Source organism: Cynocephalus volans, chromosome 12, assembly GCF_027409185.1.
Source record: "Cynocephalus volans isolate mCynVol1 chromosome 12, mCynVol1.pri, whole genome shotgun sequence".
NCBI lineage: Eukaryota > Metazoa > Chordata > Mammalia > Dermoptera > Cynocephalidae > Cynocephalus > Cynocephalus volans.
Window position 1 is genome coordinate 76643747 of NC_084471.1, and position 12668 is coordinate 76656414.

Consider the following 12668-nt stretch of genomic DNA (forward strand, 5'->3'; position numbering starts at 1 on the left):
AGTTGTAGCAGATCAATTTAGTTTAAATATGTAGGTTTTTCCCCGCCCCCCCAGGAATTCTCGGTTTCTCTTTTTTAAATGATAGATTATACTCTCATTGAGTTTATTTTATATCACAGGATAGATTATAACAATGCTCTCAAAATACTTATGGAGAAGGATCAATGTTTTTTTAAATATGTCATGAGCCAATACTTTTGTGAAATATAAATAGATTACTAGAAAAATATATTAAATAGACATAAAATTATTTTATTAAATTGCTAAAAAGTTTTCTAAATTTCACTCTTAATTTTTGTTCTTAACCTTACTGAGGACATACAAGGGTACTCCAAAAAGTTCATGGAAAGATTTGTATTTTAATTCTGTTTATTCATGAACTTTTTGAAGTACCCTTTTATAAAAAGTTTACAGATTGGACAGTTTTATAGTCTGGGTAGTTTAAAAGAGCCAAGTAGATCTAAAGGCTTAATATTTAACTCCATCCCTTCTCACCCCAGATTCACAAGATCCAGAGCCCTCTTTCAACTTAGTTGTTTACTTAGGTATTTGACTTTGTGTCCTTAAACAACAAGCTAGGAGCATCTTCATATGGCCAGAAAGGCACCTGATGAAATTCAATATCTATGTTTTTAAAAAAAGCTTAACATATAAATCGATGGATTATTAATATAACATGTTTATCTCAGCTCAAAAGGTAGCATTGTGCTTAGTGGAGAAACAGTAGATGCTTTCCAGGTAAAATCAAGACAAGAATATCTATTGCCATAACTATTAAATAATATTTTATTAGTGAGTCTTAGCATGGAGGAATAACAAGCTCTCAGATAAGTCAAAGAAATAACAGGTATAAAAATTAGATAGGTGGGGACCCAGGGCATGGAGAAGGGGACCGGACCTCCCTCCCACAACCAGGCACACCTTGCCAGCATCTCAGGTCCCACCCGGGATCTGGGGTCTGGAGAAGGGGACCAGACCCCCCCTCCCACAACCAGGCAAACTGTGCCAGTGCCTCTGGGCCCACCCTGGGACTGGGGCATGGAGAAGGGGACTGGATCCTCCTCCTACCACCAGGCACACCGCACCAGTGCCTTGGGGCCTGCTTGTGGACCCAAGGCATGGAGAAGGGGACCAGACCTCTCTCCCACAACCAGGTACCCCATGCCAGCACCTTGGGGCCCACCCAGGGACTGGGTATATGGAGCCAGGGACTGGACCCGCCCCCCTCCCCCAACCAGGCATACTGTGCCAGCCCCTCAGGGCCCGCGCTGGGACCAGGGGCATGGAGAAGGGGACCAGACCTGCCTCCCACAACCAGGCACACTGCACCAGCACTTCGTGGCCTGCTTGGGGACCCGGGGTATGGAGAAGGGGAATGGACCCCCCTCCGTCCCACAACCAGGCACACTGTGCCAGTGCCTCTGGGCCCACCCAGGGATCCGGGGCATGGAGAAGGGGACCGGACTCCCTTCCATAACCAGGCACACCATGCCAGTGCCTCAGGACCCACTCGGGGAATAGAGAATGGAACCGGGGATTGGACACTCTCCACAACCAGGCACACTGCCAGCACCACGGAGTAGGCCAAAAACATCTCCTCCATGTGGGTGGCCCACCACAGCCACCACAATAACCATGGCTGCCACAAAGGCGGCTAGATGCATAACCAGGCACACCATGCCAGTGCCTCAGGACCCACTCAGGGAATAGAGAATGGAACCGGAGATTGGACACTCTCCACAACCAGGCACACTGCCAGCACCACGGAGTAGGCCAAAAACATCTCCTCCGTGTGGGTGGCCCACCACAGCCACCACGATAACCATGGCTGCCACAAAGGCGGCTAGATGCCACAACCACCACACAGATGGTCCGCCAGCCACTGGAGTGTGTTGACACAAGGAGAGTCACTAGCAGAGATAAAGAAAGGAGGAGGATGTCTGTCTCCACAGAGCCCATTTCATAGTGATGGAAGAGATATCTGCTCTGTGACAGTATTGGGGGAGCTGATCACGCCTCTCAGCATTGAATAGATCATTTGGGCAGCAAATCAACAGAGTAACCATTATTGTTTCAGAGGGAGAGAAGAAATCTAGGGTGATTAGAAAGTGGAGGGGGGAGGGAAAGGGGGATGGGGAGGGATTGGTCAAGGGGCATAAAAAATAATTACGATTTGTAACAATATATATGCTAGTAATATTGATTTGATCAGCATATCTCAATGTTGAACCCCCAAAATATGTATAATCAATTTTGATTCAATAAAAATTAAAAAAAAAAAGATAGCTAAAATTATCATTATTTGCAATTGACATGTCTACATACCAGGAAAACCAAAAAAACCTGTTAAAACTACTATAAATTAAGAATAAATGGTTATTTTGGCTGAGTTGAAAATTAAAATTCCTAAATCAGTATTTTTTTTTTTTTAAGAAGAGAGAAACCAGTTCTTGTTCTGGCTGACTCCAGGGATTGTTTTTCTCAAATTGCATAGTATGGTCTCTTGCTGAAAGCAGTGTTGATATGTAAACTTCCTAGTTAATTGATACTTAAATTGATACTGTTCTTGGGTGAGAACAGGATACTATTTTTGCTATCACAGTGGCAACTCTGATAGATAGCAAAGCTGAGTCTTCAAAATGGGTTGGATGAATCTGTTCTCCTCTCAGTTCTTTTATTATATGAGAGGAATCTAGAGACTAGGGTTCCTTTCCTGGAGCACAATCTTCAATACTGCCAGCGATGCCCAGCCCTTATTCACACCCTGCCCTGGGATGCTAAGAGTTTGTGGGATTGCATACATCCAGCTAGGCTGGACTCACTTATTTTCCCTAACAAATCTTTTTTGACTTTCTGTGTCATTTGTGGTGCCTTTTTACAGAATTTTTTGCTCGAGTTTTCTTTTCTTTTCTTTTTTTTTTTTTTTGTCTTTTTCGTGACCGGCTGCACTGCGCTCAGCCAGTGAGCGCACCGGCCATCCTTATATAGGATCCGAACCCGCGGTGGGAGCACTGCTGCACTCCCAGCGCCGCACTCTCCCGAGTGTGCCACGGGGTTGGCCCTTGCTCGAGTTTTCTAATGTACAAATAGCAAACTTTTAGAAGATAAAATGGAAGACACTGCCCCCCTCCCCATTAAATGCTAACCAGAGAGGTAATATACCCAGGAATAAACTTGGAAGAAATTGACTAGATATGCAAGTGTACTTCAAAAAGTCAATGGAAAGATTATTTTTTAATTGTTTTTCAACAGACTTTTTTCCCATATTCCTATTAACCCATCCTTGTGTTCCCATTCACTCAAAAAATATTGTTGAGCAATATTATGTTATATAATATTATGTTTGAGGCAGTATTTTAAGCTCAGCATATAGCATTATCCAAGACAAAGTCCCTGCCCTCATCAAGCTTACGTCCTAGTAGCTGAGACAAAGAAAATAAGGAGGGCTGGCCGGTTTGCTCAGTTGGTTAGAGTGTGGTGCTGTAACACCAAGGTCAAGGGTTTGGGTCCCCATACTGGCTAGCAGCCAAAGAATATGAAAAGAGAAAATAAACACATAATTTCAGGTAGCCACAAGTGCTGTGAAGAAAAATGAAGCAGGAATTCAGATATGGAAGACTGGGACAGTATGTTAGAAAGGATGATCAGGGATAATATTTGAGGAGAAACCTGAATGAGTGAGGAAGCAAGCCATGTAAAGACCTGGGAAAGGATACTCCAGGCAAAGGAAAGAGAAAGTATAAAAATCTTGAGGTAGGAACCAGTTTGGCATGTTTGAAGCATGACAGCAAGCCATTGGAAAATTGGCAGAAAAGTGACATTTTCCTATTTACTTTTTAAAAAATTGGAACATAATTGATTGTACATTTCTGTGGGGTACAGTGTTGAATGTCAGTACCCGTGTGCAATATTTGATCCTGGAATCAGGAGAATTAGTATATTCAGTGTTACACAGTATAATAATCTTTTTCCACAAACTTTTGAAGTACTCTCGTATATGAGGAAATCTTTAAAATGTTAATGAGAAGGGCCGCCCCGTGGCTCACTCGGGAGAGTGCGGTGCTGGTAGCACCAAGGCCGCGGGTTCGGATCCTATATAGGGATGGCCGGTGCGCTCACTGGCTGAGCGTGGTGCAGACCACACCGTGCCGAGGGTTGCGATCCCCTTACCGGTCACACACACACACACACACAAGAAAATGTTAATGAGAAGACAAATGAACACTTAGACATATAGAAAGACATACATACTATGTTCTTGGATAGGGAAATCGATCATAAAAAGGCCAATTCTCCATGAGAATTTATACTACAAATAGACACAGGACTGACAAATGTGTACTTCTTCACTCATCTTCTCTCTGTCCTTCTGCAACCTGATTTTTGTCAAGCATGTCTTTTAGTGTTTAATTGTGGGTGTATATTTTTTACTTGGTTTATCAGTTTTGTATGATCTGTTTGAACTTCCAGTTATAAAAGATTAGCAAATCAGTCTGAGAATAATAGTGATCATGGTAAAAATAATAATTATTAACTAATACTGAGTATGTACCATGTGCCAGGTACTGTTCCAAACACTCTTTATTTATATAATTAACAGGTTTAATCCTCAGCTATCTGCATTTTAAGATGAGGGCACAGTTGTAATTAAATTATTGCCTACTTCATTTCCCTTCCCCCCCCATGACTTTTGTTAGTTTTATCACTACTATACTACTATATGCATCTTCAGGTACATTCTTTTGTTATCCCCCCCCCCCCCCCCCCCCCCGCTAACCCTCCTCATGTTTAATGTTACAAATGCCACTTGGTTTTCTAACAAAAGGAATTTGTGTTTCTCCTTGTGACTCTGCAATGGTTGCTAAGGAAAGAATGGGGAACCATTTTCATGCTGCCATTTTAAACCTGGAAGTCTGAGGATCTTTTTAATGTTTTTATCAACAGAATGATATGACAACTGTACGACTACGATGGGGAGATATACTTATGCCATTGCTTAAAAAATACAAACTAAACATCACATGGGGTGATCAAGATCTATTGAATATCATGTTTTTTCATAATCCAGGTAATCATTTAAATTTCTTTTATTCTTTGCATTTGTAAAAAAAAAAATGGCAATATTTAGTCAAAAAGAAAGAAATACATTTATTTGATTTTGGCTTATATTAATGGTTATCATGTTGAAGACAGAGTAAAACTTTTCTTGAATGTTGATTTAGTTGGAAGAGATCTAAGTGCCAAACATATTTTTTACTATTTAAAATTTTATCCTCTAAGAGCTTTATTTTTAAGCTAAACTTTCTGCAAAATGTTAATTCTATGGAATTAGGGGTATTTGTTTCATTGTTTGGTCTTTCTTCACATAGAAAGCCTTTATGTTTTTCCATGTCAATGGAATTATCGACCAGATCATTGTATATATGGAAGCAATTGCCAAGAAGCAGAAGAAGAAGGAATCTTTATTCTTCATGGGAACAGAGGTGTTTACCATGATGATAAGCAACCAGCATTTAGAGCTGTTTATGAAGCACTGAGAAATGTAAGATATGCCTTTTTAAAAATGTTTTTTTTTAAAGTACTTTCAAGCTTAGGGAGAGATTGCAAGAGCAGTACAAAGAATTTCCTTTACTCATGTTCGCCAGTAGTTAACATTTTGCCCTGTTTGCTTTGTCATTGGTTCTCTATTTATACATTGTATTTTCAGAATCATTTGACTATAAGTTACATACATCATGCTCCTTTACCCCTAAGAACTTGTGTGTTTTTACTAAGAATAGGACATTCTTTTATTAATCACAGTACAAATATCGAGCTCAGAAAATTTAATAATGATATAATACTTTAATCTGTCATCTGTGTCTTTTCTTTGATCTAGAACAATTTCTCAGTCTTTGTCTTTTATGACACTGGCATTTTTGGGGAATAGAGCCCCTTCACCCTTTTTAAAATTAGAATGTTCTTCATTTTGGCTTGTCTGATATTTCCTTATGATTAGGTTCAGGATATACACTCCTGCTCTTTTGCCTTCTTGGGGAGTTACAGTCACCTTTGTCTGTCTGCCACTCATTGATGGTGATGATTTTGATCACTCAGTCAAAATGTTGTTCAGTTTCTCTGCAGTGTAGTTATTTTTTCTCTTGTAAGCAGTCTATGGGGAGAATCATTAAAATCATGTAAATACTCTGTTTCTCATCAAAATTTTCCTACTAGATTTAGCATCCATTTTTGGTTCTTGCTCAAACCAATCTTTACTATGATAGTTGCAAAATGATGATTTTTCAACTCTAGCACTCTTTCCGCATAATATCATTTGACACTCGGCATTCTACTGTAATGAAGAGTCCTCACTTTTTGTTCATTTGTTGATCTGTATATAATCAGTGTGAACTCTTTTGTACTTTTATCCCCAGTGATTTATAATACATTATTCCCTTCTTATTATGTTGATACTGGTACTTCTTATGCCCTTTTGACCTATCCTCATTGTTTTTTGAATATCTCCTTTTTTTCTGTTCCAACAGTATATAAATATATTTATATCACATAAATTATTATATTATAGGATAAATATAAGATTTATCTTATATTTTTGCTGCCCTAACTCTGAAATTTGCCATTTTTCAAAGGAGTACTGGTTTCCTTTAGTAGGCTCTGGATATTAGCCATGTTTATTGCCACAAAGGCATTTTTGCTTCTAAGCCCTTTCAGGGATAGAGTTAAGAAATGTAAACACGCACATGTGTGCGCGCACACACACACGTGAAATCATGTGTTCACACTGATGCCTCCAATTCCAACCTATTCCTGAGTGTCTATCCTTGCCTTCTCCAACTATGTTTTATCTCCCTTCTCGTACATTTAAAATCCTGACACTTAACATTAAGACATTTCCACATTTGCTTACTCCTGCAATACATTTAAGATCATTTCAGAAATGCTCCATTTACTACTATTACCTCCAATCCCCTCTGTCTAAAAAACCGACCTACTAAAGAGGGTTCAGGATTTGTTTCCAGTCTTCCCTCTCCCTCTTCCCTGTCGCTAGACAAGGGTGTGTACTCACTTCATACTGTGTTCAGAAGTTATTAGGATTAGTTCTATTTTTTTCTCCTTTGTTGGAACTTTTGAATGTATTTTATTTTATTTTTTAATTTATTTTTTACATTCACTCACGTATCTACATACGTAACTACAGAAAATACATGCACCTGTGTTGTGTGTGGGCGTGTTTTGAAACAAAGGGCATGATGTTGAGCACAGTATTCTTTACAGTCTTTTTTTTCTCCATTTTAGTGTGGTTATTTTATTCATTTGAAGTACAATTGGGTCCATTTGTTTTAGTACACTTTTAGTTTTAAGATTTTCTTTTTTTATCCCTGTTGATAAAATTTTAGTTTTTTGGTGTGTGGAATAAAAGTCCGAACTGTGTATGGATTCATTCAGATGTTACTACTTCTTCCCCTACCCCTTCCACTCCAACTCTCCAAACCCCTAACCCCCCAACCCCATAGGTTACCAACTTCATTATTTTCTGGTTTGTCCTTTATGTGTTTCTTTTTGTAAGATGAGCAGCTCATATGTGTTTGCTTTATAATTTTATTTTTCTTACACAAAAGGTAGGATACTGTATATACTCATTTGTTCTTTGCTTTTTTTCATTTAAACAATTCTGGAAATCCATGCATTTTATAGATATCTTTCTGATCCTTTATTTTTTATTTATTTTATTTTTGGCAGCTGGCCAGTTTAGGGATCCTATCCAATATTTTGAATTATAAATAAAGCAGCAATGCATAGTCTTGCCATGTGTATATTTGTATTGTTGGGAGGTGAAATTCCTGGAAGTGGGATAATTGAATTGAAGATATTGCCTAATTTCCTTTCATAGGGATTTTTTGTATTCCTGCCAACAATTGATGAGACAGTCTGTTCCCCACATGCTCATCAATAAAGTGTATTATCAAGCTTTTAAAATTTTGTCATTCTGATGGGTGAAAAATGGAATCTTTGTGTGGTTTTAATTTGCATTTCTCTTATAATGAGTGAAGCTGAACATCTTTTTATATATTTAAAAACCATTTTTATGTCTTTTTGGGGGGTGATTTTCTTTTTAATCTATTCTTCTGTAGGTTTTAAGAAAATAACTTTATTGAGACATAGCTTATACACCACAAAGTTCACCTATTTCAAATTATAATTCAGTGGTTGTTATCATGTTTACAGAGTTGTGCAACCATTACTATGGGTGAGTTTTGACCTTCCTTTCCCTCCATAATATTAGAGATATTAGTCCTTTATCTGTGATATATACTGTGAATATTTTCTTCCAGTTTGACTTTGCTTATGGCATTTTATGCCATTCAGAGTTTGTTTAAAAATTACTTTGTAATCAAGTTTATCAAGTCTTTTTTTTTTTTTAAAGTCATAATTAGAAAGCTTTTTTTCTAGGTACATTCAGGTTATAGAACAGGTTATAGAATTCATTCAAATAATGTTTCATTTATTACATTCAGACTTTGCTTGGTTTGTAATTTACTCTTTTGTATTGGGTGAGAAATGGATATTGTTTGATACTTTTACAAATGGCTATCCTCTTGTTTCAGCACCGTTATTTAAAGTCTATATTTAAGGGCCGACCCCGTGGCGCACTCGGGAGAGTGCGGCGCTGGGAGCGCAGCAGTGCTCCCGCAGTGGGTTCGGATCCTATATACGGATGGCCGGTGTGCTCACTGGCTGAGCATGGTGCGGCCAGTCACAAAAATACAAAAAATAAAAACAAATAAAAAATAAATAAATAAAAGTCTATATTTAAACCAAAGATTTGAGAAACTGACTTTATCATATACTGAAATTCCATTTATAATTTCTGGATTTTCTATTTTGTTCCCTTGGTCAGTCTGTCTGTGCACTAACTTTGCACTATTTTAATTATAAGGCCTTTGTTCTAGGTTTATTATCTAGTAAGGCTACTCCCTCTTCATGGCGTGTGCTTTTCAGGGTTTTCCTAGCTATTACGTATTTATTTTCCCACCAGTATCGACTTGTTTAACAATATAAAAAAGCTCGTTGGTATTTTCATTGGGAGCATATTAGCTTCATATATAACTGAGGAACTGCTGACATGATGATGTTGAGACATTCTAACCAAGAATAAGGGCTGTTTTTCCAGGAATGTTTTATAGTCTTCTTTATAGGTTTTGAACATATCCTAAGTTTATGCTTTTTTATCTTTTTTGTTGCTTTTGTAAATGGGGTTTTCTCTTTTAAGCATTTGCTTTATAATGAGTTTTTAAAAAAATTATACTGCCCCATGTCCTACTCTTTTCCCAGATATCTGTTCTCTCTTTTCTTCTTGTTCTAACAGTCCCCCTTTTCGTAATTAAGGTGGATTGACGAGGGGAGATGATTATACTTCATATACCTCTAGATGGATGCATGAACCAGGTCTCTGTAAATGTGTTAGGCACCAAGAGTTGGGGCAGATCCAAAGGAGGCTTGGATTTATGCTGTTACTTAATGAGCTGTATCATTATCCATGTCAGCTAATTCACTGCTACCTAGGGAGAAGTCTGTGCGACAACTCACCTCTCACACACGTGTTATCTGCTGTGCCAGACTGTGCTTAATCTTATGTGGTTGTGAAAACAAAACATATATAAATAGTAGGAGGAGTAGTTTGGTTTACGGGTGGGGGTCATGAGAAGAGCTGATGAGACCCCCATTTGCTAGGTTCTCATTATTTGCTAATGACTGAAAACCTCTGGTCTAGTATAGCCTCACTGATAGAATAAAAACCCTTAATTATAATTGATAGTGATGGACTTTACTTAGAACAGTGAAAGAATGAAACAGTTTTTCCTTGAAGGGCCAGGGAAGGCCTCATTGAAGAGAAGGTATTTGAACTAGGCTCTGAAGAATAATAGTTTGCCAGATGAGTGGGGTAGTCTAGGCCAAGAACTGCCTGAGTAGAAGGTTTAGAAAAAAAGATTCATGGAGAGGTTATGTGTTGAGCTATTCAGCCTGACTGTAGTGATGGATGAAGGTAGGCAGAGGCTGGGATGAAGATGGACGTAGACTTGGTATGCTATGTTACAGGGGTGATCTGCTGTGATAAGGAACCTGAAGCTTTCTCCTTGAAATCAGTGTTTCTCAAACTTGGTAGACAAAGTGCTAATAGCATTGTAGGCTAGTTTTAGTGTATTATTTGCTAAGTTTTTTGTCCCATAAACTTGATAGATAAGTTTTCTTAAAAAATCAATTTATCATGATAAGAATACAGTCACTGAAGAATTATAAAATTGTGTTGATGTTCATTTTAATGTAGCAGGCCTTGTATGCCTTCAGAAATTAATACTGTATTTTAATAATGCTTTATTATGGGTTGTCAGAAGGTGGTGAAAATGAAGAAAAGTACTTTTGGGATTTTGAGACTTTGCAGGATAGAAAAGAAATGCATTCCTATAAAAATGTGATTTCTTTATTTCCTTTGAGCGTTTAGAAAGATCTATTGTTAAAAGAATTAAATTTATCTAGTTTTATTTGATCTTTTCTTTGGTTTATAAATATGTACCTTTAAAAATCTGAGTAATAGTGTTAAGTTGATTAATTACACTTGATTTTTAAAAAATAAATCTTATTTTAAAAATGATTTCAAATACTGAATTAAAGATTTTTTGTGTTTGTTTTGGGTCTGTGTTAACTACAGCTTGTATCTATCCATTTTTCAACTTAACAAACTTAATCAGTCTTTTATGGTGCTCTTGGTTAGTGTTTTTATCTTCCCTTATATATAATTCAGTGAGAAGTGTAAGTTTTTAAAGAATTGCATTAGGCCCAGGGTATTTATGCAAGTTTCAGACAGAAGCTTAGTTATAACCATGGAATGCAATGAACAGTATGAATTATAAAGGATGTGAGCCATCTTTAAAATGTAAATGCATGGCTGTATCTGCCAGGAAATCAATTTTTACAGTCCATACATTCTTGTTAAATATTAGTTGTTGAGTAAATGAAAATATTGAGTTTAAAAATTGCAAATTCAAAATGGGAATAAAACATTTTATGGCTCTATAAGGTACTTTCTGCTTCATGTATTTCATTCTGAATTATTATATTTCTTGGTGTTTCTGTGTTGACTTTAGTTTACTTCACACCCTGCTTATATTTGCATAACTATCTCTGCAAAGGAGAGTCTTGAATGTTTTCCTTCCCACAGTACCTCTTTGTATGTAGTCGACACTCAGGATTTGTTGGATTGAACTGCCATTCTGTTGTACTTTTCAAACATGTTCTGTTCTTTGAAAGTGCCTCAGATTGCCTAATTGTGGTCATGATAGTCTCACTATTTGTTTCCTGCCTTTGAACGGACAGTCTTATGTAGAAAGCATGACCTTCCTAAAAATTTGTGTGCTGGGTACTTGCCAGTGAAAAGAGGGAATGATTAATTGTGTTGGTAAAAGCTTCTCAGAGAAGCTGACATTTGAATTGAGCTGTAAGGATGAGTACAAGGCAGAGAAGGAAAGGTGAGGACACATCAGGTGCAGCAGACAGTAGGGAAATAAGCCTGGGGTCAGTTTAGGGCATATGTGGAAAGGGACGCCTAGATGCAGGTTAGGTTCTGCACAGTTCTGGACACTGCAGATTATGTGAATGGCAGAATGCAGTGTCTTTAGGCTATTTTTATATAGTGTAAGTTTTGGTACTTTATCATCTTCTCCCTGAAAGGTCAAATTGTTTGTGACATGTGGTGGGCTGAAAGAAGTCTAATTCATGAGACACTGTTTTTATTTTAGAAATTTTTCACCAAAAGGCCTTTTTCCCCCCCTTAGTGAAGAAGAAAAAATTTTTAACCACAAGCACTGGGATTTAAATCACAGGAAAATGAATGAATGGAATCTCAAGTACTGTGTAGTCCTGGGAATCAGCAGTCTTCCTCGAAATCTTAAATGCCTTTACAGTGTTTTCATTTTATTGTCATTGTATAGTTAAAAAAAGATCAGAGTTTGGGCTTCCTGTTATTATCCACCTCTCAACCAGTTGTTCAAGCATGTTTTTTGTACATGTTGAAATGTTCGTTGACAGTATCACTTGATGAAGTTTACCTTTTTCAACCTGGCTGCCACTTTTAACCCCAAACAAATTTAGGCAAGTCTATATACAGTACAGCACTTTCCCCGGTTTCCACTTTTCATTGAGCTTCATCCAACAAGATTTTTGAAACTGTGTTAGGATGGTTTCGTTTGCTTATTTGGATAAGCAGTGCTGTGGGGTGGTGAAGTGCTTAGACTTTTGGAGCGAGGCTACTGGGGCAGAATCCTGGTTAAGCCATTTACTAGATTTGTAACTGTGGGAATTCTCTCTCCCTGCCTTAGCTGTTTCATGGTAAAATGGAGATAATAATATTACCTATTATAAAGTTATTGTGAGGCTCAAAATGCATTAATACCTAAAAGCTATTCGAATCGCATCTAGCTACTGTAGGAAGCACTCTATGTCCTACTACTTTCATTACATTGTTCTTACCTAAGCTTCCCCCCTTTTTTTATCTTCAAAATAATTTTCGATCTTTATCTTCAGTATTGTGATTGATTTTTAAAAATTACTTGAAGAGTGATTCATGTGGTCATTGGTCACAATTTTCTTGCTCAGGAGATACCAAGATTTAT

At 37.6% G+C, this 12668-nt stretch overlaps 1 protein-coding gene across 3 annotated transcripts in view; it reads left to right on the forward strand.

The window, feature by feature from the left end:
- Window positions 1-12668, forward strand: part of GXYLT1 (glucoside xylosyltransferase 1) — a 58677-nt gene that overhangs the window by 38892 nt on the left and 7117 nt on the right. For all 3 annotated transcript variants that reach the window (XM_063075899.1, XM_063075901.1, XM_063075900.1), the window contains 2 exons: window positions 4945-5068; window positions 5370-5542. In XM_063075899.1, the coding sequence (XP_062931969.1) occupies window positions 4945-5068; window positions 5370-5542 (297 nt within the window). The remainder of the gene's footprint in view (window positions 1-4944; window positions 5069-5369; window positions 5543-12668) is intronic.